Source organism: Crocodylus porosus, unplaced genomic scaffold (assembly GCF_001723895.1).
Source record: "Crocodylus porosus isolate Cpor-Errol unplaced genomic scaffold, CroPor_comp1, whole genome shotgun sequence".
In the NCBI taxonomy this organism is placed as follows: Eukaryota; Metazoa; Chordata; order Crocodylia; family Crocodylidae; genus Crocodylus; species Crocodylus porosus.
In genome coordinates, this window is record NW_017728915.1 from 5,053,007 (window position 1) to 5,078,625 (window position 25,619).

Genomic DNA, 25,619 nt, shown 5'->3' on the forward strand with positions numbered 1-25,619 from the left:
CCACGCTCTCCGCCTGCACTGGGGCCCTTGCCCGCACTTCTCGCGCTCTCCACCTGCACTGGGGCCCTTGCCCGCGCTTCTCGTGCTCTCCACCTGCACTGGGGCCCTTGCCCGTGCTTCTCGCGCTCTCCGCCTGCACTGGGGCCTTTGCCCGCGCTTCTTGCGCTCTCTGCCCACACTGGGGCCCTTGCCCGCACTTCTTGCGCTTGGGGCTCAGGCGGCTTTAGCCTTACCTGGCCCCAGACCCATTCTAGGGTCCTATGCCTGACTCAGGCTTCCCCCCCCATTGGGGCTCAGGTGGCCTTAGCCTTACCTGGCCCCCAGACCCACCTTCTTGGGCCTGTGCCCCACTGGGGCCTGTCCTGATAGTCGCCCACACTGGGGCTGGGGCTGGGACACCCCAAAACGCCGCGCCCCCTGCAGCGCTAGGAACACCCCCTTCTACTGGGGGAGCTCCCCTGAGGCCTCTTCCACCCCTACAGCCTCGCCAGGTCCTCCGGCAGTAACAATAACCAAACCAAAATCTCCCTCTCCTGGGTTACAACATAAACTTCAAGCCAACCTGGCTATCCCTTGCATATATCCTTATCAGGGTTTCTTCCACCTAGCATTATCAGGCAGACACTCCAGCCATCAGGCTTCTCTCTTATGTTCTGCTCTGCTTGCTCCAACAGAGCTCCCTCTTCCTCTTAGGCTGCCACAAGGGGAACTGACTCTGGCCTTAGCCTTCTCTGTTTATAAAGGCCAGGCCTTGCCCCCTGCCGGTCAGCTGACCCAATCAGTTGCCATAGCAACTCCCACCTGCTGCCCTGGTGAGTGGCAGCTGAGCCCATTTACTACTATTCAGTGGCAGGCACCCTAGTGCCTTGCTACAGGAAAGCTATGCCCCCACTTTGAGAGAAGGAGTTACAGCTTGAGAGGGACAATAAGAAGGAGCAGGACGCCCCTGCACATGAAGCAGGGGAGTGGGAGTCGGTAGGGTTGGGAGGGAATAAGGGTGGGAAAAATTTTGTTTTCTTGTAGGGAAACATGGATTCTGGGTTACAAAGCAAGGTCAGGTTGGACAGAGGGATGCTCTGCTTAGTCAGAGGCAGGGGAGTAAAAAGGGGAGGACTGCTTTTGAATTTGGAGGATTATGCAGGGGAGTGTTTTTGTGATACCTTCTTATTTTGATATATATTCTGTTTCTATACCTTTTTGTTTTTTATTTTAAGCAGTCCAGAGCCTTTTTTGGAAAGGGCAGCATATCCACTTAATAAATAAATCAAATAAATAAAAGGTAGTTTATAGCTGTGGCTTACAATCATAATGCCTTCTGCCAATGTATTTTAACCATCTGTAATGAATATTGCTCTTGTCTGCAATGTACTTATAATGTCTCTGATCATTTATAAATTCCTTATAAGCCATTTATCGTGGGACCTTTGATTTAAGAATTACTAGACTGAGTCAGCCCTGAGGTCCTTCTAGTCCTTTGTCCTGTCTGTCAGTGTCCAGAAACATTTGCTTCTGAAAAAATGGCAAGAACCCTGCAACAGGCAGGTGTGGGGTCATCTTCTTCCATCATTAGATCTCCTAGCCTCTACTAGAGGTTGACTTATACCTTGAAACACAAAGTTCAATATCCATTCCAGAGTTTTATATAACTATAAAGGGTAACAGTTTTCATTTTATTCATCCTCAAAGGCTCTTTATTTTCTCTCTGTAGCAAGTTAAATAATGCCATTATCTGGAAAATATTGGTTAGGAAAAGCTCACTGACCATTTAGGTGCTGACAGACATGTAGCTCCCCACTGTAACTCATGGTACTTCATAAAAATTATGAGGTGAAATTGATGTTTATCTGCATTTACCAATAAAAAACAAATACTGCCAAGCCTAAGTATGTAGCACATTGCTGGCATTTTTATCATTATAACAGTTTGCCTGTAGCCTTTTAAAAATCTGCATGTGGCGAATAATGCATCACCTCTCCCAGAATTTTGCATCATGCATTTGAGACTGTGTTGACTGCATCCTCTCCTCAGGGCAGTATTCTTGAGGTGGAACCTCAGTTAGTGTTATTTGTCACAGCTCCATGAACTATAGTGGAACCAAAACGGTTTTTACCATCTGAGCACCTGCCGCTCAGGTAGTATACATACTTTGGATTTCCTGGTTTTTATCGTTTAAAATCCCTCTTGCTGACACTAATTTGATGCCAATTTATTTAAACACAAACCTTATGTTCAGCACCCATTGAAGTACCTGGCCATGAAGTACCTGACTTGACTTGGGAGTAACTTCTTTGATGCCCATGGAATTACCTTTGTAGAAGTGAGATGGGAGTCATGCAGTGTATTTTGATTTTCAGGCTTAGATTTCATCCCAAGGAATGAGGCAGCTTTTCATTTTTTAAACCTATTTTTGTTTTCAAGATGTCAAATACTGCTTGTCTTAATCATAAGGCCTGATTTTAATACTTTATTGACATTGGGCGTATCTACACAACATGCTTTACTGCATAGTAGACCAATCTACTGCACAGTAAAGCATCACCATGTACACATGCACAGCATTTACTGCACAGTAAATTAGTCTAGTGTGCAATTGACTACTACCTGTAGATACAGGTAGTAGATTAACTGCAAAGTAGCTAGTGTGCAATAGTGCACATGTAGACAGCTGACCAGGAGCACTTCTCCCAGTCAGCCTGGGCAGTAGAGGGCCGGGAAACTGTCTCCTCCCCTGAGCAGCTGCTTCTCAGTCCCAGGCCCCAATCGACCAATCTGAGCACAGGGATGGGGGACAGCTGCCCCGAAGGTGGAATAGGTCCTTCCACTCTGCCAGAGCCCAGGTCTAACCCTAGTATTCCCTGCCTGCCCAGGGCTGGCACTTGGGGGAGCCTGGAGCTTCCCCTGGCTTCTGTAGGAGAGCAAAACAGAACAGGAGTAGCCCTGCACTGAACTACTCCCTTCAGGAGCAAATTTGCTCCCAATGGGCACATGTGTAGATGCATTTCCAAGGAAAGCTTACTGCACCTTATTTTACTGCGCAGTAAGTTTACAGCATATTAATGGCATGTGTAGCCATGCCACTTGAAGAGTCCCTTAATCCACAAGGGATCTAATTTATTTTGGTGCAAATATTCTTGATCTATGCACCATAAATAAAGGATGTCAAATGTGGTTCCATCATTATTTCGTTTGATTCAATGAGCTTGAGACATTACAGACTTGCATAGCATGGGAAGTATTTGGCCCTTTAGTTCTTTTTTACAATGATGTTGTTTTGTTCAGTCTCTTGCCCTCCACTAACTTTGAAAATTAATTTTTCATTACATGTCACTATCCTTCAGCTGCCCTAAACTATAGAAATGATTTATTTTTTTTACTGTTGATCTATATTTACCCCATCCTCCTCTGCCCACCTTGTTTCTGGAGAGAGAAGATATATAAATTACAGCATGCCAAAACTTAATAAGGTATTTGCCTTTCAAATGGAGTTGCAACACCCATGTTATATTTATGTGTCCAAAATGATAATGCATTTGACATTTTTCTGTCATTTACTAATTTGGCTTCTTGAAGATTTAAATAGTCAGAAGTGCTAAGTACTAAGAAAATACATGCAGAAATTTCACACTAGCTACCTTTTAGCTTTTCTTTTCTTTTTGAGGGTTAGACTGCAGATTGAGCACAAAATTACTGATTCGGGAAATTTGGGGCAGATGAAACACACTGCTGAAATATGATATTCAGATTTGCCTGCAGAACTCCCCCATAGCTACTATTATGGTGCTTTATGCTTCTTTATATGGGAATCTCACATTCCTTTGCGATTTGCAGCTTGCCTGTTTGAGGTTTGTCTCCAAAATTCATTTTTTCTCTAATCCTGGATGTAACAGTGTCTGTTGTTGTAATGCAAGAACCCCCTTGGGGCCTGGTAGTCAGTATGGCACAAGAGCAGTGAAATGCACAAAATGTTAGCTGCTAATAAATAGGTCTAAACCTGTAGCTATGTCTGCATGCCTGGAATATCTTCCAATAGACAGTACCTTGAAGAGCACAGTATGACTGAAAGAAATAAATGTGCATCAGTCAGGTGATGGTAAAAAGCAGAAAATACTATGCACTGGGGTAATTTAGATGTTGCAATTGTTGAACAGGTTTACTGCTATGCTAGAAATGTGTCGGAATCAAAATTTTGGGACCATTGATTTGTTTAACAGTATTTGTAGCAAGGAGACAGTCTTCAAGATTTATAGAGCCTAAATGAAAGACCACTACTATGGTAAATGTCTGGTCAGAGATCAGTTGGTCTAATGAAGGATATCAGATTTACCAAAAGAACCTTGTCTGCCTATTAGGGCTGTGCGAAACAGAAGCGTTTCATTTTGACCAGCGTTTTGACTTTTTGACAGAATAGTGTTTTGTCTCAACTTTTGTTTCGAGTTGAAACAGCTGTTCCGTTCCGTCAAAACGTTTTGCTGTTTTGACCCTGTTCTGACATTTTGCCTATAGGATATAATGTGGAAGGGCAAAACAGCCTATAACTTTTTAATTTCTGGCCAGATTTGGATGAAACTGGAAGAACTTGTAGCCCCTTCTGAGAGCATGACATGTGCCAAGTTTCAAGAAGATAGATGCAGGGGGTTTGGAGAGACTGCACTGCAAAAACTTGAGAGAAAAAATCATGTCACGTGTATGTGTTAAGCCACAGTGTGGTCAAAACTGCAGAGATCGTAGCCCCTGCTGAGGCCACAAAGCCTGCCAAGTTTCAAGGAGATAGGTGCAGGGGTTTGGGTAAACTGCACCTCAAGCTGCAGACAAGCAAAACTTGTGACATGGGTGACAGTGTTTGTGTTGAGGCGCAGCACGGTGAAAGATGCAGGGCTCCTAGCCCCTGCTGAGGCCACAAAGCCTGACACCTGTTGAGGACATAGGTTCAGGGGTTCTGGGTTTGGGGGCCCTGCACCTCTGGCCACAGGCAGGCAAAACTCATGACATGGGTGCTTGTGCAACTGTTTCTGTCTTGGGGCAGGGTGCAGGGAAACTACTGCAGGCCTTCCTGCTAGGCCCTGCTGTCACCACAAAGCCTGCCAGCTGTGGCAGAGGGGTTCTGGGGCCCTGCCCCACTAGCTGCTGACAGGCAAAACTCTTGACATGGGCACTCATGCAACTGCTGCCTCTCATCAGGCAGCACGACTGAAAATCCCTCATCACTTGTCACCAATGTGGGAAAAGCGGGGGGGCTGAAAACCGTTTGCTTTTACGAGAACTCAGGAAGCATCTACATGCAGCTTGTTTCTCTCTCTGTTGTGCAAACATGCAAACCGCAGACTTGCAGTTGGAAAGTCCTTAGCTTCGCAACTATGCTAGTTTGAAATGCGATTGCGCTAATGGAATTTTCCCAATACCTTGTAATCAAGTATATAAGCAATGGAGAATAGGCACTCAGGTTCGGCTTTGATCTGAGTCTCATGACTCCAGGCCGACCTGCTTGCAAGCAATAAAGGCTTTATCTCTGTGGCTTGTGGTATGACTCACTTCTGGGGACCAAATTGGAACTTAGCCTCCAGGAGCTCGAACAGCCGCTTGTGCAACACCAAGACCTGAGGGTAATAATTGACCACAGTATGAACATGAGCTGGCAGTGTGATGCTGTAGCCAGTAGGGCCAACAATACATTGGCATGTATCAATTGATGCATTTCCAGCAAAACCATTGCAAAGAAGTGATTCTCCTGCTCTACTCAGCTCTACTCAGCATTGGTGAGACCGTAGCTGGAGTACTGCGTCCTGTTCTGGGCTCTGCACCTTAACAAGGACATGGTAAAGCTTGAGAGAGTCCAGAGAAGGGCTTGTATGACCAGAGACTTGCATGACAAGCCATATGAGGAAAGGCTGAGGGACCTGGGACTCTTCAGCCTGAAAAAGAGAAGGAGGCTGAGAGGGGACTTGGTAGCAGCTTACAGCTACATAAGAAGTGTACATCTAGGGCTCGGTGAACAACTGTTCACCAGGGCACCCTTGGAGAAAACTAGGAATAATAGTCACAAACTCCTGGAAGATTGTTTCAGGCTCAACATTAGGAAAAACTACTTCATAACTAGGGTGTCCAGACAGACCATTGCTCCTAGACAGGCTGGGGAAGTGGGCAGAGAGCAACAGGATGCAATTCAATAAGGACAAGTGTAAGGTGCTGCATCTAGGGAGGAAGAACTGCCATCATACCTACAGGCTGGGGGGTGACCTTCTTAGCTCTACTGAGGTAGAAAAAGATCTTGGAGTCACTGTTGACTCCAGGATGAACATGAGTTGCCAATGTGATGAAGCAGGTGGCAGAGCCAATCACACCTTGTTGTGCATCCATAGGTGCTTCACAAACAGGTCCAGGGAAGTGATTCTCCCCCTCTATGCGGCACTGGTCAGATGGCAGCTGGAGTACTGTGTCCAGTTCTGGATGCCGCAGTTCAAGCGGGATGCGGACAACCTAGAGAAAGTCCAAAGAAGGGCCACTCTCCTGATTAAAGGCCTGTAGGGAAGGCCCTATGAGGAAAGGCTAAGGGACCTTAACCTCTTCAGCCTCTCCAAGAGAAGGCTGAGAGGGGACCTTGTGGTGGCCTACAAATTCATAAGGCAATGATCTGTTCACCAGGGCACCTCCTGGAATGACAAGGGACAAAGGCCATAAGCTACTAGAGAGAAGGTTTAGGCTGGACATTAGGAGACAGTTCTTCACAGTCAGGGTTGCCAGAATCTGGAATGGGTTCCCAAGGGAGGTGGTGTTTGCCCCATCCTTGGGGGTCTTCAAGAGGAGACTGGGCAGGCACCTGGCTGGGATCACATGATCCCAGGGTTAGTGACTCTTCTTGCCTGCCAGGGCAGGGGGTCAGACCAGATGGCACACTGAGGTCCCTTCCGACTCTATTAATCTACGAATCTTTGTGGTCAATTATTACCCTCAGGTCTTAGTGACAAGTGGTGGGGGATCGTCAGTCCTGCTGCCTGATGAGAGGCAGCAGTTGCACAAGCACCCATGTCAAGAGTTTTGCCTGTCAGCAGCTAGGGGTGCAAGGCCCCAGAACCCCCCTGCACCTATCTTCTCAACAGCTGGCAGGCTTAGCGGCCACAGCAGAGCCTAGCAGCCAGGCCTGCAGTGGTTTCCCCTCCCCCATGTCCCAAGACAGACACAGTTGCACAAGCGCCCATGTCATGAGTTTTGCCTGTCAGCAGCCAGAGGCGCAGGGCCGCAAAACCCAGAACCCCTGCATCTATCTCGTTGACAGCTGGCAGGTTTCATGGCCTCAGCAGGGGCTAGCAGGCCTGCAGCTTTCACCCTGCTGCACCTTAACACACACAGTGTCACCCATGTCATGAGTTTTGCTTGTCCACAGCTTGAGGTGCAGTTTCCCCAAACCCCTGCACCTATCTCCTTGAAACTTGGCAGGCTCTGTGACCTCAGCAGGGGCCACCACCCCTGCGGTTTTGACCCTGCTGATGCCTCTGTCCTATTCCCTGCTGCTGCAGGTGCTGCCCAGTGCATGATACAGAATGGACTGTGCAGCTGCCACAGCTCCTTCATACATCAGGAACAGGAAGCATTTTGTGCTTTGAAGTGCTCCTTGCAGTCTGGTGGGTCCCAGAGCTTGGTAGTCCATGCACTGGGCTGGGGAGCAGCAAGGACTGGAATAGGGACTCTAGTATGTCCCCATCCAGATGGGGACTGGTACAGCAGTCAAGGAATGATCTGTGGGACTGGACTGGCTAGACTGCAATAAGTGGTGATACTGTGCAGGTAGGAGCCTTTTGCTGCAGTTTGGGATGCAGGTGGTGGATCTGCCTTCAATCAGTGCGTGAGCAAGGGCTACTTGCCCTCAACTCTCTTTCAGTGTGTATGGTTGAGGACTGTCTCCCCCTAAGGAAGTGATTTTCAACCAGGGTGTCACAACATGCTTTGTCATGATTCACAAAATAAACAAAGAGATTTCAAATAGGAATCCACAGGGTTAAAAACATTTTGAAATGTTTCCCTCTCCCCCAACTTCTTTGCAAGAAAAGAATTGCTCTGTTATTTTTCCATAGTCAAAAAATGAATGAAAACTAAGAGCTAACGTTTTCTGCTGGGTGCCTTGAGTCTAACAAGGGGTGCCTACAGTCTGACAAAGTCAAGAACCACTACCTTAGGGCTTGTAGCAGGACAGGGTTTTCAGTGGTGAATGCTGTGTGTCTTTCCAACTCCTGAGAAACTGCAAAGAGCTGGGTTGAGTCCAGTAGTTGTACATGTGCTTCAAGAAGGAGCCACCTGCTGTCACATTGCCGTTTAAGATCAACCACATAATATGTTATAGCATTCAGCCCTCCTCATGACTTAGCTGTGTTAGTTTAGCCCTCTGTTACTGAAAGGTTGCTGATGCCTGCCATAAGTTAAACTGGAATTTCTGAGGTCTGAAGCAGAATGATTTTTGTAGTTTAACTGACCTCAGCGGTGTTTGCCCAAGTTACCAAAACTCCATTCAATTTGGTGTGATTGTACAGTTCTTTTCTGAAAAAGCCAGGCATGGTCCAGTTTGCTTTGATTAGGATGCATTGGCAGAGTTGTGTAGAGGACTGGGACATTCTGATTTGCAGCTGAATTCCACTGTTTCTTGAACTTTGACTTTTCTAATTTATCCAACTTTTGCAATATGAAAAGAACAAACTACCTTCATTCCCATACTCATCTGACTTGAACATTTTAATCACTGTGACCACTTCATTCAGGACTTTTTTGTTGATAGGTTTTTATTTTATCCTGCAAAGATCACATGAATGGATCCATTTTCTGTTTTTTAAAATCTGTGTATTCTGTTGATTCTCAATGAGGGTGGCATGGGTTGCTGTATAATATTATCAGTGTTAGGTGTGCAAACATCTGTATATGATTCAAAAGATACAACCAGAGAGGTTTCAAACGGTAATCCAATCCCTCAGCCTTTGCAGGGACAGGGTTGGCAGGGAGGAACCTTGTGCGACCTTTGACCATCTGTAGAAGGTGGGCAGCCAGTGTCACAGCAGTGTATCTAGGGAGCAGAGGCCTGAGTGGAAGGAAGGGAATGATGCTCCCCATTCCCTCCAGCCTTTACAGTGGTGGGAGAATCCCTACATTGTCTCTACCTAGCCACAGAAGCTAGGCAGTCAGCACTACACCAAACAGTGCATCTGCGAGTGCAAGTGGGGTAAGTGGAATGGTGCTCCTCACCTTCCCCTGGTCTGCTGTTGTTAGCATACCCTCACCCATGCCCCACCCCTATCCCAGGCTCTCGATTAACTCCCTACATCATTCATTGTAAATGTTGACCCCTACAGTCCAATTAATGCAATTATTCCTTTTTATAGTATATCCAAATCAGAGTATCAGATATTTTTGTTATATGATTGCTTAACAATTGCTTCCTCTTGAATGTATGGGTGTAGAGAGATAAAGTGCATTGAGAGGAGTGTTTGCCTTGCATACTGAGAGGTCCCTGTAAGTCACGCTACTGAGATTGTAAGCCATTAGAGTAATATGTAATCTTATATTATATAATCTAATGTAATAATTTAAAATGCATCACCTCAGAAACCAGAGCATTTTTTTTAAGCAGTTACTTCAGAGGCTTCTACAATGGGTAAATGGTTTAGAGAAAATAGGACTCTGCCCTTTCTTGTCAAAAACTGATGATATTCAAAGAAGTGCCTTCCTTAATTCGTCTTGCTCTTTTACATCCTAGTTTTTCTGCTCCTTTTTTCAGCCATTGTGGGCACAGACAGAAGTTACATTTCGCGTGCAATCAGCCCCTTGAAAGTGCTCTACAGCCATGCACTTACAGAATTAGGATGTGCTGCAGATGTAGTGAGGGTTCAGATGAAGGTGCTCCAAAGGGGAGTGCTTTCATTAGTTTATGTCATGTGCCAGGAGCAGGACTAGGCTAGACTGATACAGCCTAGCCCTGCTCTTAGTGCTGTCCTCAGAATGTGAGGACAGTAAGGGGGGAGGGAGTTCCATCTGGGGTTTGCCCAGCCTGGGCCTGTCCACACATGCAAGCACATGCACTTGCAGCAGCTCAAGTAGAAGCGGTGCAAATTTGAGCTAGGGCTTTTTGCCAAAGTGCATGTGCCTGGACATGCACTTTGGTGTGGGGCAAATTGTGCCACTTGGGGCAACATAGCCCCCTCTCTTGCCATCAGGGACCAAGAGAAAGGGCAGTGAGAAGGGCTCTTCTTCAGCCTCCTCCACAGCTGGGGGGTGGGGAGGGCAAGGGCCCTGCTCCCAAGCCTAGACCACCTACGCCTGAGGGGACCAGCTGCACTACATCAGTCGGCACACCCGCTCAGCCTGGCCCTGGCCCTTGGCCCAGCCCCACCAATGTGGCCCTCCAGTGGGTGAATCACAGCGATGCACAGGCAGCTGTGGGGAGACCTGAAGTTGGGGGGTCTGGACCTTCCACTGCCAGCCCTTCCAGCTTGGGCAGCTGGGCCCCCTTTCCAGCACTCACCTGCAGGCAGGTGAGGTGCCAACTACCCAGGTGGGAGAACCTACACTTTGAGGCCTGTGTGTAGGCCCTGGCTTGGGTAGTGAGGGGCCCCACAAGATTATGGTAGCTTACTACTTTCATGGCAAGGAGGTCTTTTTCCTTGTTTCAGAGGCTACTGCACAAAAGGTGGTGGAGAGGGGGCTCATGGTGGAGGGCACATACATCCCTCCCTATATCCCTGATTGGGCCCTGCTCCCCCCGCTCCAAACCCTGGGGTGGGTTATCTGCTCAGTGGGGTGCTGAGACCCTGGCCTCTGCTTTATGTGCTTTTTCTGTCACCAAGGTATGATCCAGCTGGCAGCAGGAATGCAGCTAGAAGCTGAGGGGTGCCTGCTGATTCCTTTTCGGGGGGCCCTGGTGAGGGTTTTCTATACACTGGGGGACCTGTGGTGCTTCCAGTGCCATGTCCTGGGGCACTTGCGTCACAAGTGCCCCATGGGCCGGAAGGAGAGGACATCTGTAGGTCCCACTGATGAGAGAGGTGCCCATGTCACTGATACCCCTCCCCCCTCAGGCCTCTCTGGCATCCCAGCCACAACTACCAGCTCCCCAGTGAGCTATGGGGACTCCACCCCCCAACCAAGTTTGGAGTCCCAGGGAGGGGGGGCAGCAGCCAGGGGAGGAGAGGGAGCAGGATCTCCCAACCCCCAGCCATGTGTCTCCTGCCCCCCCCCATAACTGCCCCAATCCTCACCTTCTACTGGAGCCTGTTCACCTGAGGACCACCCCATGGCTGAGTGGGTGCAAGTCCTCTCTGGCTGCAAAGCAAAAAGGAAGGCTCAGGTGCAGCTAGAGCCCTCTGATGTGGAGGACTTCTGCCCCACTCCCAAGACCACAACAAGGAGGGGGAAGGTGCAGCCCAGCTTCTGGGAGCCTCCCTGGCTGTGCTTGACAACCCACTCCTGAGAAAGAGATCAAATGAGTGATCCCTGTGAAGGAGGTTTCAGGGCTACTGGACAGCCCTGAGCAAAAGCCCATGGAGGAGACGCCCCCCCATTCCACTGGCCAGAACCTATCCCCTGAGGTCATGGGCACTGAGGTTGAGGCCAACCCAATAAAAGGTCCATCAGTGGAGCCCTCCCCTCTAATGATCTAGGGGAGATGGGGGTCCTTAGGCTTACCCTGATGAGTTCTGAGGGGAGAAGTAACATCTTCCAGGACCCCAAGACAGGCACTAATACCACCCTGGTGCCTGACAGGTCTTTCCCACTCCCAGTCAAACCCTGATACTAGCCTGCCCAGTGATTCCCACACCAGAGAGGGATGGGGTGGAGTCCTTGGACCAATGGTCTGATCTTGTCAGGGACCCCATACAGACGCACTGAAATTCCAACTCTGCCCTCCCATCTTGTGAGGTAACCCTGTCCTCATCCTTACCCCTATCCCAAGGGGCTACAGAACTCTCCCACTCCCAGCCAGAGTCTGGGGTTTTAGTGGACCAGGGGGTTCAGATGGCACCTAAGGAGCCCACTGAACCCCAGGACCAGGAGAAGGATGCCCAAGCATTGGCAGGCTCCATAGAGCCTGCAGACCCTTTGGTCCTGGCGAGCTACTTGCATTTCTTGACTGCTACTACACCCACTGGTCTGCCAGCAAGGTACAGCTTGCCTTGGACCACTGGGGAGATTTTGACAGTGTCCTCGCCACTGCGAGGGCGCTGGCAGGGGAAGGCAAGGGGCCCAAAAGCTGTAACACCCGGATCTATAGGCAGACCCACAGTTTTGGAGACACCCTCTATACTTATGGGAGGGTGCTGCGCGAGCTGGCGAACACCACATTGGGCTTTGAGATGCATGAGGCCTCTGCTGAACTGTCTACTCTACTCCCCCAGTCATGAAGTCATTTAAGATTATGAACCTCAATGTCTATGGCTGCAGGAAGGGTCTCCAAAGATCCTGGGTGCTCTCCTTCCTTCAGGAGCGGGGATATACCCTGTGGTATTCTTGCAGGAGACCCTGACAACTCCAGCCAATGAACCTAATTGGTGGCTGAAGTAACTAAAAGAGACCCTGCCTCCCCACCTCTTGGCCACCTCTTGTGGGGTGGCCACCCTGTTCTCCCCAGGCCTGCAGCCAGAGGTTCTCTGGGACGTTGAGGTAGTGCCGGGCCACCTGCTGCACCTCCAGGTCCAAGAGCAGGGGCTGTTCCTGAACCTTCTGAACGTACGAGTCTGAGCTGGTGGATTTTTCTGCCAGGTGGCCACTTACATTAGCACCCTCAACCCTTGCAAGTGCCTGGTCCCCTGGTCCTTGGCGGGGACTTTAACATCACCTTAGATGTGTGAGACCAGTCGGGCAGCAACAACAATCAGTCCGCTGTGGGAGTCCTCAGGGAGATCCTGATAGACTACTCTCTGGTGGGCATCTGGCATGCCAGTCACCCTGCTGACCCCCCCTGCCTTCACCTATGTGAGGGTGGGGGGTGGAGCAGGCATGCCACTCACAGTTGAATGAGGTTTATATCTCTTTGCTGCATTTTGCTGAGGCCCACTTCTCTGGCATCCGCCCGACCCCTTTCAGTGATCGCCACTTTGTCTGGGCCCAGGCCATGCTAGGGCCTGGGTGTCCAGGGTTGGCCTACTGGCATTTCAAAGCCAGTCTGCTGAAGGATGTGGGCTTCAGGGTGGCTTTTCAGGAGTTCTGGCTGGCCTGGTGGGAACAATGGGCAACTTTCCCCTTGGCTCAGAGATGGTGGAATGCAGGGAAGATGTGCATCTGGCTTTTTTGCTGCAGCTATACTTGGGGACACATCCAGCAGAGGGAGGCAGACTGGGAGCAGCATGAGCAGGAAGTGTTAGAGCTGGAGCAGTGCCTGGCCACCGACCCAACCAACCCATCCTTCTACAGAGAGTGTTGAGAGAAGTGGGAAGATCTTCGTGCTCTGGACAACCACTGTGCCTGCAATGCATTTGTCTGCTTGCATGTCCATCTCCTGAAGCTCCTGCTTCTTCTATGCCCTGGAGAGGAGGCAGGGGGCCAAGCAGTACATCACCTGCCTTCTGACAGTTGATGGCACCCCCCTCACGGATCCAGGTGAGATGTGCCAGCTCACACAGGTCTTCTGTAAAGAGCTCTTCTCCCTGGATCTGACTGATGCCAAAGCCTGTCAGACCCTGTGGGAGGGACTCCCTCAGGTCAGCGTGGGTGACTGGGACCGGCTGGAAGCTTCTCTCACTCTGGCTGAGTTTTTGGCCATCCTCCACCTGGAACCTGGCAACAAGGCACTGGGCATTGATGGGCTGACTGCAGAGTTCTACCGGGCCTTCTGGGACATTCTCTGCCCAGACTTTGCCACAGTCTGAGCCGAATCCAGGGGAAGCGAGGAACTCCCCGTCATGCCAGAGGGCCCTGCTGACCCTTCTGCTGAAGAAGGGGGATCCCCACAACCTGAGGAACTGGTGTTTCATGTCCCTCCACCACACGGACTACAAGGTAGCAGCGAAAGCCATCTTGCTGTGCCTGTGGTCCATGCTGATGGACATGATCCATCCTGACCAGACATTTCATCTTGGACCTGTACCTGGTTTGGAACCTCCTGGAGCTAGCGTGCTGGGAGGGCCTGTCTTTCACCCTCCTATCCCCAGACCAGGAGAAGGTGTTTGACAGAGTGGATTGCAGGTAGCTCATGGGCACGCTGTGGGTCTTTGGCTTTGGACCCTGCTTTGTGTGGGTTCTCCAGGTGCTGTATGCCTCTGAAGAGTGTTGGATTAAGTTCAACTGGACCATGATGGAGCCCATCCCATTCAGGACATGGGTGTGTCAAGGCCACCCACTATCAGGCCTTGACCTTGGAGACCTTCCTTTTTCTCCTGTGGAGGCGGGTGGCAGGGTTGAAGCTCTGGGAGCTGGCGGTGTGGCCAGTCCTGTCAGCATATCCTGACAAGGTACTTCTTGTGGTCCAGGACTCGGGCAACCTGGTGCAGATGGAGGCCTGCCAGGCATTGTACTCGGTGGCCTCCTCTACCTGCATCAACTGGGTCAACCTTCTTCTGGCCCTGGCCAAGTGGGCCCTGTACTTGACCAGAAAAGAGGCTCTGGCCAGGAAGGTGCCCAGAGACTGCGGGGCTGCATTTCTCTCTCTTGTCTGTCTACTTTTCTGAGCAGAGCACCAATGGGTGCCATCTGCCAGCTCCTTGGATGCCTTTGAGGACCGGTGGGTGTGGCCCAAGGGGCTCTGCTTGGTGTCCCCCTCCAGAGAACTTCTTTTAAGATTTTGAACCTTTGACCCTCATGTCATCCCTACCCTTTTCTTCCTTGTTGTCTCACCAAAAAAGTAAAAATAAAAATCAGTTGTCTCTTTCAAACTTTGGCCCAGCTATTAGTTAACTAGCTGGGCCTTAAGGCCCATGATCTCTGGAAGATGCAAATGGACATGAGCTTCTGGGCACCAGCCAACTGGTATCTGGGGATACTAGCTCTTGTGCCAGCTGGACTGCTGAAGCAGCCTGAATGTTCCCTGCACCCTCTACCCACTGCAGCAGTCTGGCAGTGGGGGCTGCTGCCTGGATGTGACCTGGTGCCACTAGATATATATTAGAGAGGGAGAGAGCAGGAGATCAGTTGGGCAACATTTTATTATTATATTTACAATTGTAAAGCAACTTGGAAGCCTACCAGTGCCTCCATCATCATCATAAAACAAATTCTAATTATCTATACAGTTTGGCATTGACTTTGGGCTTCTCTGTCATAGAAAAATCAGACCTGTCCCTACCCCCTTCCCTCACCAGGATTTGCAGTGTTGAGCAGCACTGCTATGCCCCTGCCTCTCATTCTCAACCCACAACTTACACCCTGCCCCATTCCCCTCACTCCTGCCCCACATGCCTCTTGCAGTGTCTCAAAGGGCTTTGAGATGTTGCAAGATGCACATGTGCACCTGTGTGGATGCGCCCCCTGTGTTGGACTAGGGAGCAGATGGATTGGAGTTCCCCATGAAGTGGGAGGGTTCCAATCCACCCACCCCACCCTCCAGCACAGGCTGGGCAAATCCCAGACTGAATTCCCCCCCCTCCCTTCTCCCATTCTGAAGATAGCACCAGGGCTGGAGGGGTGGGGGGAGGGGAGGTGCTGATGAGTGGGGTAGTAGGGCTAGGGGACCAGTTGCAGGAACACGCTGCTCCAAGCTGGAGCTCAATCTCCCACCCCCCAGATACAACAGTGAAAGTCTGCTGGGTTGGGGGGAATCTTGCGAAGCGCCCGCGAGTTACAGCAGGGAACTGCAAGTCTGTCAGCTCCCTATTAGTTGTTAATCCCTCCTAACCTGGACTCTTATTATCTGCTTCTCCTTAAAACCCAGTTCTTCTACAGGCCTTCAACAAAAAAAACCTAACTAAGCTGAAAACTCTGGATTCTGAATCTCAGCAGGCCCAACCACTAGCTCTAGGCTGAAGTGCTAGACATGACAAAACTTCTGGGGTCGGTGCATTGTGTTCTGAGGGCCTGTCATCTTGCATAGGGAGGTTACAGTAATGAAGCTGGCTTGACAGAGAACACTAGATCCAATTGTAATCAGGTACCCCATTTATAATATTGGAAGCCCTTCTTGTCTACAGTTCAAGAAGACTATCCTATAAAAAAATCTTTTTAAAAAAAATGAGGCAACATTTGAAAGTCAGGGCCTGTAACCTAATGTTCACTTTTTGTAACGGAGTTTTTTGGCTGTGAAAACAGTCGTATCCCTTGAGACTCTTCTGTTATGGGAATGATATATGAGTTTAACTGATGCCGAGTTGATTTTCCCATAGGATTACTTCCACCAACTAACCTGCATCACTGAAAGAGAAAAGTTTATCATACCAATTCGAGCTATAGGTGCCCGAGGAATACTGGACTTTCCTGACCAGTTGAACTTCTCTACTTGCCCTGTCAAGTACAGCACTCAGAAAACTCTGCTGGTTCGCAACATTGGCAATAGAGAGGCTCGCTACCAGATCACCACCCAAAGGTAAGAGTTTGTGTGCACTTGCTGTATTATACCTTCTCACTTGCTAAAGGTGCAGTTCATGCTAGACAACAAAAGAAGCAGAGCAATCTTGGGGTGCATTCAGTTTTTAAAGGGGTGCAGGTTTAAACCCAAAAGCTTGCTTAAAATTTTTTCCCCCCAACAATTTAAGTTGGTCTAATAAAAGATATCAGATTCACCCAAAGAACCGTGTCTGCCTTCGGTTTTTAAAGTAATTTACTATGTTTTTACTTTCAAGGGAACTTTTTATCCATTGTCCATTGTACGTCATAGAGTTTTATAGCATGGGATTGTGTGTATCTCACAGAAACACCAGCCAAAAATCCTGTTGGCTTGAAAGGAACAAAACTTACTGTACTCTGATAGGCAGAAAGGATGTCTCATGCTCATGAGAGAGAGAAAATCCATGATGGGAACTTTCTTTGACACATGGTTCGTAAAGTTTATATGCACCATTAAGAAATGATGCAGTGAGCTGGGGGAACACCCACTTAACTAGTTAACAAAATACTTTCCATAATAGAATTAATTAAAAGGAACAAGTTAGCAAAATCTCAGTGTAGCTGGTGATAGTGGAGACCCGTTTCCCAGAAACTTAAATGCAAAGGCACAGCCCCTTCAGTCTTCAGAAGAGCGCTAGAGCTATCTGCTAGTGGGCTGGCATGCATACTACATGTTGCGGGGTATGCACACACCCCAGATGGCAGGGTTTTGCGGTTGCCAAACACATGCTGAACCCCAGGAAGCCATAAATGTCATGTAGCAGTGCAGTTCTACCATGTCCTCCTGTTCCAAGTGGTTGTTGTGTCAGGTAACTAGTGCTAACTCCCATCACCTCACATTACACTGATTCAGAGAAACACTTAAGCATATGCTTAAATTGGGACTGAGATATGTGCATCAGTGCTTTGCTGAATAGGAATAGACTTTAGCATGCGAAGCACATTTTAGTGCTTTCCTGAACTGGAGTTCCAAATAAGTGCACAGTAGTGCCTTGGATTATGTATATGGGTGAAACAAATTAAAACAGCTCATAAGCAGTTGACAAAAATGTCATCTGGAAGTTTACACATGAGAGTAGGAGTCTAGAATTTAGCTGGAATTCTTTATATGAACTTGGTCGAGTGTCTAACATCTCTGTCTCCATTTCCTCAACTCACAAACACAGGAAACGAGAGCTTAAAAGAAACCTTTGCCTTTTTTTGTACTACTTTTATGCCCCATTTAAATAATCTATATCCTCCCCAGTGCCAAATGAAGGGCTTCCTTTCTGGCACAGATTTCTCAGGTTCTGTCTGTCTTGTTTGACTATCTGGCCTTCCTCAAGATCAGACTGACTGGCTGGAAATGCCAGTGAAACTGGGTAACTTGAGAGAGCTTGTCAGATTTCTCTCAAAGGAATGACTCTAGAGTTGGATTTCATGTCTTGTCTTTACTGATCCCAAGTCAAGTCTTGGAGTAATAGTTTTGAAGTTAGATAGCTCTAAAGTAAAACAGCTAGACACCACAGTATAGAACAGAAGAGTGAACAAACCAGGGCATTCTGTGAATTGGCCATGAAAAACCAGGGGTGCCTGGGGAGGATACAGAAGAAAGGGACCCAAGTCCTCTTCCCATTATGAATTTTTTGTGGAATGGGCTCAAGTCAGAGACCTTTTCTCCCTGTGGTCCTCCAGACTTCAGTTTTATAGGTTAAATAAATGCTAACTATGGGCATTTTTACATGTGCTCCAGGAGGTGTGATGGGGCGCTTTAATTAGTGAGCTGCACTAATTAAAAGCATCCAAATGTTATGTGTATCAGCATCTGCCACACTGAAAAATGGTGGCAGGGCACTTTGAACTAAAGCTCACTGAACAAGCTTTAGTTCAAAGCACGCCGCCACCATTTTTCAATATGTGGATGCTGATACACACAATGCAGGAGGCTGCTGGAGCACATTAATCAAGTGCTCTGATGTGCTGAATTTCCAACACATTGGAGCCAGCTCCCTGCATATCTATAGGAGCCCTCAATACCTAATATCTTTAAATGTGCTTAATAACTCCTCTAACAGGTTCACTGTGTGTTTGTCACATACATGTTAAACCTCAATAAATATATATTTAATGATCATTATTATTTCAGCAAGCAGTTATTTCTATCCTGATGTTGAAGTACATAATTTGTATATATTAGAAAATAATTTATAACCTCAAACCACAAGAAAAACCCAGAAGAATGCTACGAATAAGCATATTGATCAGGTGAAAAGATGAAAACCTGATATATTTCCCTTGTAGTCATGGTGTTGAAGGGAGTCTATCATCTCTTGCATGTCATTATGACTTTTCCCAAACCAGATTGGAACTTCAAACAGATCATTTACATCTTTGAGTACAAGTAAAATTTTATTCTAATTAATAAGAAGAGGGGCTCCACTTCCTTTCAGACTTCTTTTAAATATTTAGATGTTCTTCCATCCCTGCTTCTGCAGCAGGGCACATTTTTTAAGTGACAAAAAGGATTATGTGAAATGTCAAAAAGAACTCTGCAGTGAGAACTTGGGGAAATTTAGTTCTATTAATGTGTACCCATATATACATGCATATATATTTAAGGAGGGGTAAATGGGTGTGGAATAGAGTTAGATGTTTTATAAATGTCACAATATAGAGCAGATATTGACTATGGCGTTCACTACAGCAGTGGAAAGTGTTCAGATACTGTGGTCATGAGCACAGAATGAATAAGAATCAAGGCAGAACAAAACTGGCCTTCAAACCAAACTGATAACTGGGCTGGACAGTCAGGCCAATATGCCACTCCATCAATTAATAGATCCTTATCTGACAATTTTCTGTGAATAAATGTGTGCACAGATCTTCACAAGAGACAGGCCATTTTTCTGTTAACATTAGGGGAATTAATTTCCCTGAAGTACAGGGTACAGCAGAGACTTCAGTATTATTAGCAATGCAGGTGATGGGGATTTGGTTTAATGTGTCACTAATTCTTCTATGTGACCAGTATTAGCTTGATGGTGATAGTGATTAATTATGATCATAGAACACTCAGAATAGTGTCAGGAGCTTCATAGATAAATGAGAGTCATGTTTCCGTCCTGAAAGTCTTAAAATGTAAATATAAGATGAGATGCACAACAAGGGGAAGGGATCACAAGGCATTCTAGTACAGATCTGACTTTAGGAATACATTTGAGAACATCAATTCATCTGTATTCAACAAAGTCTTGAAATACCTGCTTAAATTTAGATTTAAGCTTAAACACTTGCATGATCAGAGGTCAGCAGGGCAGGCCCTACAAGGACAGGCTAAGGGACCTGAACCTGTTCAACCTCCACAAGAGAAGGCCGAGGGGGGATCTAGTGGCCGTTTATGAACTAGTAAGGGGGGACCAACAGGCACTGGGGGAGTCCCTGTTCCCCCCGAGCACTACCAGGAGTGACTAGAAATAACGGTCACAAGCTGGCAGAGGGTAATTTCAGATTAGACATCAGGAGGCACTACTTCACTGTCAGGGCAGCTAGGATCTGGAACCAACTTCCAAGGGAAGTGGTGCTGGCTCCTACCCTGGGGGTCTTTAAGAGGAAGCTGGATGAATACCTGGCTGGGGTCGTTTGACTGCAGTACATTTTCCTGCCATGGCAGGAGGTCGGATTTGATGATCTGCTCAGATCCCTTCTGACCCTCCCAACTATGAAACTACAAATTGCTTTGCAAAATAAGAATGTATTTTTGACTCAAAGCCATAAAGATCATGTCTTGCATGTCCTCAGATTTTAAGTTGTTGTATTCGTAAGTACACTTATGTATTATTAATTGGGGAATTAGTGAGGTAGAATAGAATTCAAGTTATTTGTAAAGATCTAGAAATATCATCCAAGCTATGTCTTTAAATGTGCTTAATCCTTCTGCTTAACATCTCCAAGTTATTGTCTTTCCTGTTTATCCACACAGCCAAAATGCTTTTCATCTCATGTCTTGATTAACACAATATCACTTACTCAGACTGACAAATGCAATATTGCCCTGCTTGTACCTATCAAGAAAGCTACTACAAATATAACTTGCTAACCTGCTGCTTTGACTGCATCCTTCCACTAGCCTCCTCTCTTTGTGGTATCAACCACTAGTTACTTTCAAGGTCCTTCACAAACTATCCCTTCCCCACCTTTCCCCTCTCATTTTGTATACAGAGGTGTAGGAGGCTGTCTGTTCATATAACACAGTGAAATTGCCCCCACAGTAGACAATATAGACCATCAAATCACCAAACACACAGTACATAAACAAAAAATGGTTAACTCATACCCTTCATTCTTTTCCCAGACCTGACCCTGAGAAAGTACCTTGGCTCAATAATAATGCTGCTGCTCCTGCCACCTCTGCCACCCCTAGACTTATAGCCTTCTCCTTTGCTCAGCTCCCTTCCCTGGGAGCTGTTAACTTCCTCTGGGCCAACTCATTATCCCCATCAGCTGGCCCAATTCTCTCAGGAGGGCCTGCAACCGTCTTTTCCCTGCCTGCAGCTGGATTGCAGCCCCTGAGACACGCAGCCTGCTACAAGAGGTCAGTTCATTTGAGGTTGTCCATAATGCCAGCCTCTGTTGCTCACTAGTCTTATTTTCATATGGCCATTTCCTGCTTTGTTCCATAATACCTGCCATGCTTGGGAAGATCTTCCTTTAAACATCTATGAAGATTTAACATTGCCTCTCCCCTCCCCCAAACACTGCTTTGCCATGATACCTGCAAAAACCTTGGAAACAATTAGGCTGCTATTAAACTAAAAACACTGCCCATCACATTGTCCAGCATGGTCTCATTGTACCTTTTCTTGTCTGTGCCTGCCAGTCCATCTTTTATCTTCATTGTCACAGGGGCACTCAGGTGCCCTGTTCCTATGGAGAGATAAGGGCAGTTGCCAATATTCAGGGCAACGCAGGTGGTGGTTGCTGGGGCAACCAGGCTGGTCAGATGACCAGGAGGGGGCAGGGCCTGGAGCGGAAGCCTAGGTAGTTGTTCCCCTCTGACAGGCTGAGAAGCAGGAGCTCTGCTGCAGAGCAGAGCAAGGCAGGACTGCCTGAGTGTTTGAGCGTCTGCGTGTTGATATGGGATGAAGAGGCCTCTGACAGGGAGGCTTGAAGGAGAGCCAGGGTGGCACGGAATGTTATAGCCAGTAGGCTGATTTTGGGTTACAGTCGGTTGGCATGGCTTTGAGTTTCTGTTTCAGTTATGAGGGTACACCGGAGGACCGGGTGAGGCTGTAGGGGAAGGAGGAGGCCTCAGGGGAGCTCCCCAGTAGCACGGGGGTTCCTGGTGCCCTGTAAGGGCACAGCAAGCGGTGCCAGGGAAGGCACAGCTGGCTGGCGCCGGGGTGGCGCTGCATTTGGGGTTTGTGTTGACCCCAGCCCTGTGTGGGCAATAGCTAGAGAAGCCCGAGCAGGGTGGAAGACCCAGGCGGTGGGTCAGGGGGCCAGGCACGGCTATGGCCACCTGAGCCCCGACTGTGAGAAGCGCAGGAGACGAGACCCGAGTGTGCGTGAGACCGTGGGAAGTGCTAGGCGCAGGCCCGAGTGTGGGTGACCGTGGGAAGCATGAGGCACAGGCCTGAATGCAGGTGACCGTGTGACCTACAGGAGGCAGGCCCCAGTAGGGCATTGCCTGTAAGGGAGAAGCCCCACAACGGGACAAGCCCATTGAGAAGCCCCGGAAAGGGAGCAAGTCCATTGAGAAGCCCGGTGAGGGCAAGGAGCGCATGAGCGCTGAGAGACTGGCCCCAGTGGTGCACTGTCTGTGTGAGAGAAGCCCCCGGAGAGGGCGTGTACTGAGAGAAGCCCCCGGAGAGGGCGCGTACTGAGAGGAAAAGGCCCGGTGTGAGTGAACATTCAGGTGGAGGCCTTTTGAGAAGGCCTCTAAGGAAAGTATATTGGCAGGATAACATCCGGAAAATCTGTGAGGCTTGGGGCATGCTAAAGGGGAGGTTGGAGGCACGAGTAGCCCATAAGGCTGGGGGTGCACCAAGTCACTCCTTACAGAATAGGGGACAGGACAAACGTAGCACTGTGTCCAAGAGGAAAAGGGCAGCCTCCCTTATAAAAATATATAACAGCAAGACATGGTGGGCGAGAACGAGGGTGCTGGATCACCTACTTGGCACGGTAGGGGGCGCTAGAGAGATCACGGCTGCTCCTAGGCCCTGCTCCATGACATTCATATTGTAATAATAAATAACAGTAATACAAAGATAGAAAGCTGTCATGGCTTCATCTGTTGCTCTTTTTCTCATTGTTCAAGGCAAGCTAATGAGTTTCTTCTCTGTGACATTCAGCAAGATAAATGTTAAATACCAGGAATTTTGAGTTGAAAACGTTGGCTGGGAGGAAATCTCAATGCAGAGCTGCCATTTTTAACCTAACCTCTGCCTTCGACATTATAAACATTGTGCTGTACCACATTTCAGGGGAAAGGAGTTCAGTATAAAAGAACAGTTCGTTGGTAGAACTTCACAGTGGAACTTGTAGAAGTTAAGCAAACTATCGTGCAGACACGATTGTCAGTGCTACACTGTACTCTTGACTTATTGCAACTGCAATCCCAGAAACTCTCTCTTGCCCCTTCATATACCATTTAATGCTCCCTCCTTCTCTTTCCCACTGCTCTAGTCCCTGTCTCCAGGTCCATGAAACAGCTAAGGATATAGAACTGTCCTTGGAGAACTGACTCCTCTCACCTTTGTAGTGTATGGCCTGCACTGCATGCAGAGTTTAGCTGGGGAAGTGTTGTTGCCCTGATTGTCAGTTCCTCTTTTTCCTCAAACACGAGGCAGCATGAAGATCTGGGTGAGATCTGTCAATCACTGACATAATTCTGAAAGGGAGACATTCAAGGTGACTAGTTCTCATCCCAAACAGTAGAAAGACACTGAGGGTCAGATTCCTTTTGACTGTGAGTCCAGTGAAGTCATTGACATTACATAAGAGTTGAAATTGTCTGTTGGCCAAGCCAATTGAAAAGATGCTACCCCTGGTATCAGCCTGATTCTGGTAGACAAGGAAATGGAGAAAGTGAAAGCCTGATCTTCTCCAACAATGGTAATTTCAAAGCATGAATAAGGATTATTTTCTTGGTAAGAATGATCAGCTCAGAACTTCTTTAAATTTAATCTCAGAGGTCTCTCTGCAGTGCTTGTGTCCCTAACATAGTATGGAGCGCAGAGTGCTTGACAGAGCTGTAGAGACCATTAGAGATGTCATGTTGTGCAAGGATCTTTCAGGGTTATTGCTTAATTTCGTTGAGGCCTAAGATGCAGAAGAACACTTAGAAGCTGAGGCCAGATACAGAGATTGGAAAGGCAGAAGCTGAAAATGTTAGAGATTCCCACCGGGCACAGGATTCTCTTTCAGAGTTATGGAGTCCTGGGTGTTCTGTTGTTTCAAACAAAGAGATATAATTAACAGGGATAGTCTCTTGTCTCTAGCATTATCAATATTAAAATGAATGTGTCTGCTTGGATTAAATTACGTTTTAGGTTTTTAATGGAAGTCTGGAAGACGTTTGGTTACTAGTAGGTTTTTGTAAGACTGAACCTTTCCCAAGAGTCTTCTTTATGAAATCTAGACTGGCTGAAAACTGTTTTTGTCAAACTGAAATGTTATATTGAGCAGGCTAGAAGGAGGAAAAGGAGAAAGACGTGTTTGGAAGGGGAAAAGGCAAAGTAGAGGCAGTTGATGAAAGATATTGGAGCTCTTATACATACATACATCTTATAATTGGACAGATACTGATGATTTAGAGTAAAGGCCTCAATAAATTAATTTAAAGTTGCCAATTCCATTCACTTTTGACAGTCACAATTCTAAGTTTGTGACAGTGATTTTTGGGGTTTGGCATCACAACAAAACATAAATTCCATATGGATCTCCTTCTAGTGTAGAAACAGTGGGCTAGATTCTCAGCTGGCATAAATCAGTGAAGTTTGATTAAAGCTATTAGGGCCAGGGTCATTTACTCAAGCTGAAGATCCAAATTTATGCTTACTATTGACTCAGTACAGGCTTTGAAACTTTGGCAGGCAAGATGGAGATAACAGATCACAAATGGAATTTTATGAACAAACCAGAGAGCCAAATACGTAAGAACCAGTAGTAAGGGAGGATTTAAGTAAACCAGATGTAAGAAAAGTACGTTAAGAAGGAAACCTTTGCTGCATGTTTTCTCTGTTTAGAGTCCTGATGATTACTTAAAAGAACAGATCTGGAACCAGCACAATTAATGAACTAAAGGTCAAAGTTTAGTCTGACAGTTTCCCCTCACGCTGATGGATTTTTCATTTTCATTTAGCCATTGAAATATATTCCCTGCTGCAATTGTCTATCCATAGTCTGCGCCATTATTTAGTTTATTTCCCTTGTGAGCTGACTTAAGTCTAGGGATATAGGCCTTCCATTCCCCAGCCCTAGGGAGTCCAGTCCGAGGTAATGTCCTCAAGCTCCCAGAAAAAAGGGGAAGTAGAAAGAAGAGTCTAGCAGGTGGGGCATAGGGGATAGAAAACAAATGGCTTCTACTCCTGCCTCTGCTACTGATCTGCTTTGTGAACTTGGGAAAGTCACTTTTCCTCTCTGTACTTCCAGTTCCTTTTGTTTGCCTTGTCTTTTTAGATTGTATACTCTTTAGGTTGCAGATTATCTCTCATTTGCATGCCTATACACTGTGATCTTGGATGGAACCTCTACCATACCACAAAGAAGAATTTGATAATGAAGATTGGTCCCCTCATAAATATCTCCTAATGGCTAACCTAACACTGCAAGCAGTATCACCAAACCAAATGGAAAAGCAGTAAACGTGTTGTAGTCTCAAGCATAAAAAGCTGGGAGTTGTTAGTGGACTGAAATCAGGATCACCTTTCTGAAAACTTTTTTTTGTTTTTTGTAAAAAGGGGAGGAAACACTCCTTTCCTTTGACTGAGTAACTCTGTCACACATGTCAGACTACCTTCAAGGCATGCAGTTATTGAGATGTGGGGGAAACTATCAGGAATACTATAATAAGCTCAGCCTTTCCATATCAGGTCCACACCATTAATAGGGACAGAGTAAGCAATCTGAATGCT

At 47.3% G+C, this 25,619-nt stretch overlaps 1 protein-coding gene across 2 annotated transcripts in view; it reads left to right on the forward strand.

Annotated features, from left to right (window-relative positions):
* Window positions 1-25,619, forward strand: part of HYDIN (HYDIN, axonemal central pair apparatus protein) — a 383,645-nt gene that overhangs the window by 28,272 nt on the left and 329,754 nt on the right. For both annotated transcript variants that reach the window (XM_019535579.1, XM_019535580.1), the window contains exon 5: window positions 16,284-16,483. In XM_019535579.1, the coding sequence (XP_019391124.1) occupies window positions 16,284-16,483 (200 nt within the window). The remainder of the gene's footprint in view (window positions 1-16,283; window positions 16,484-25,619) is intronic.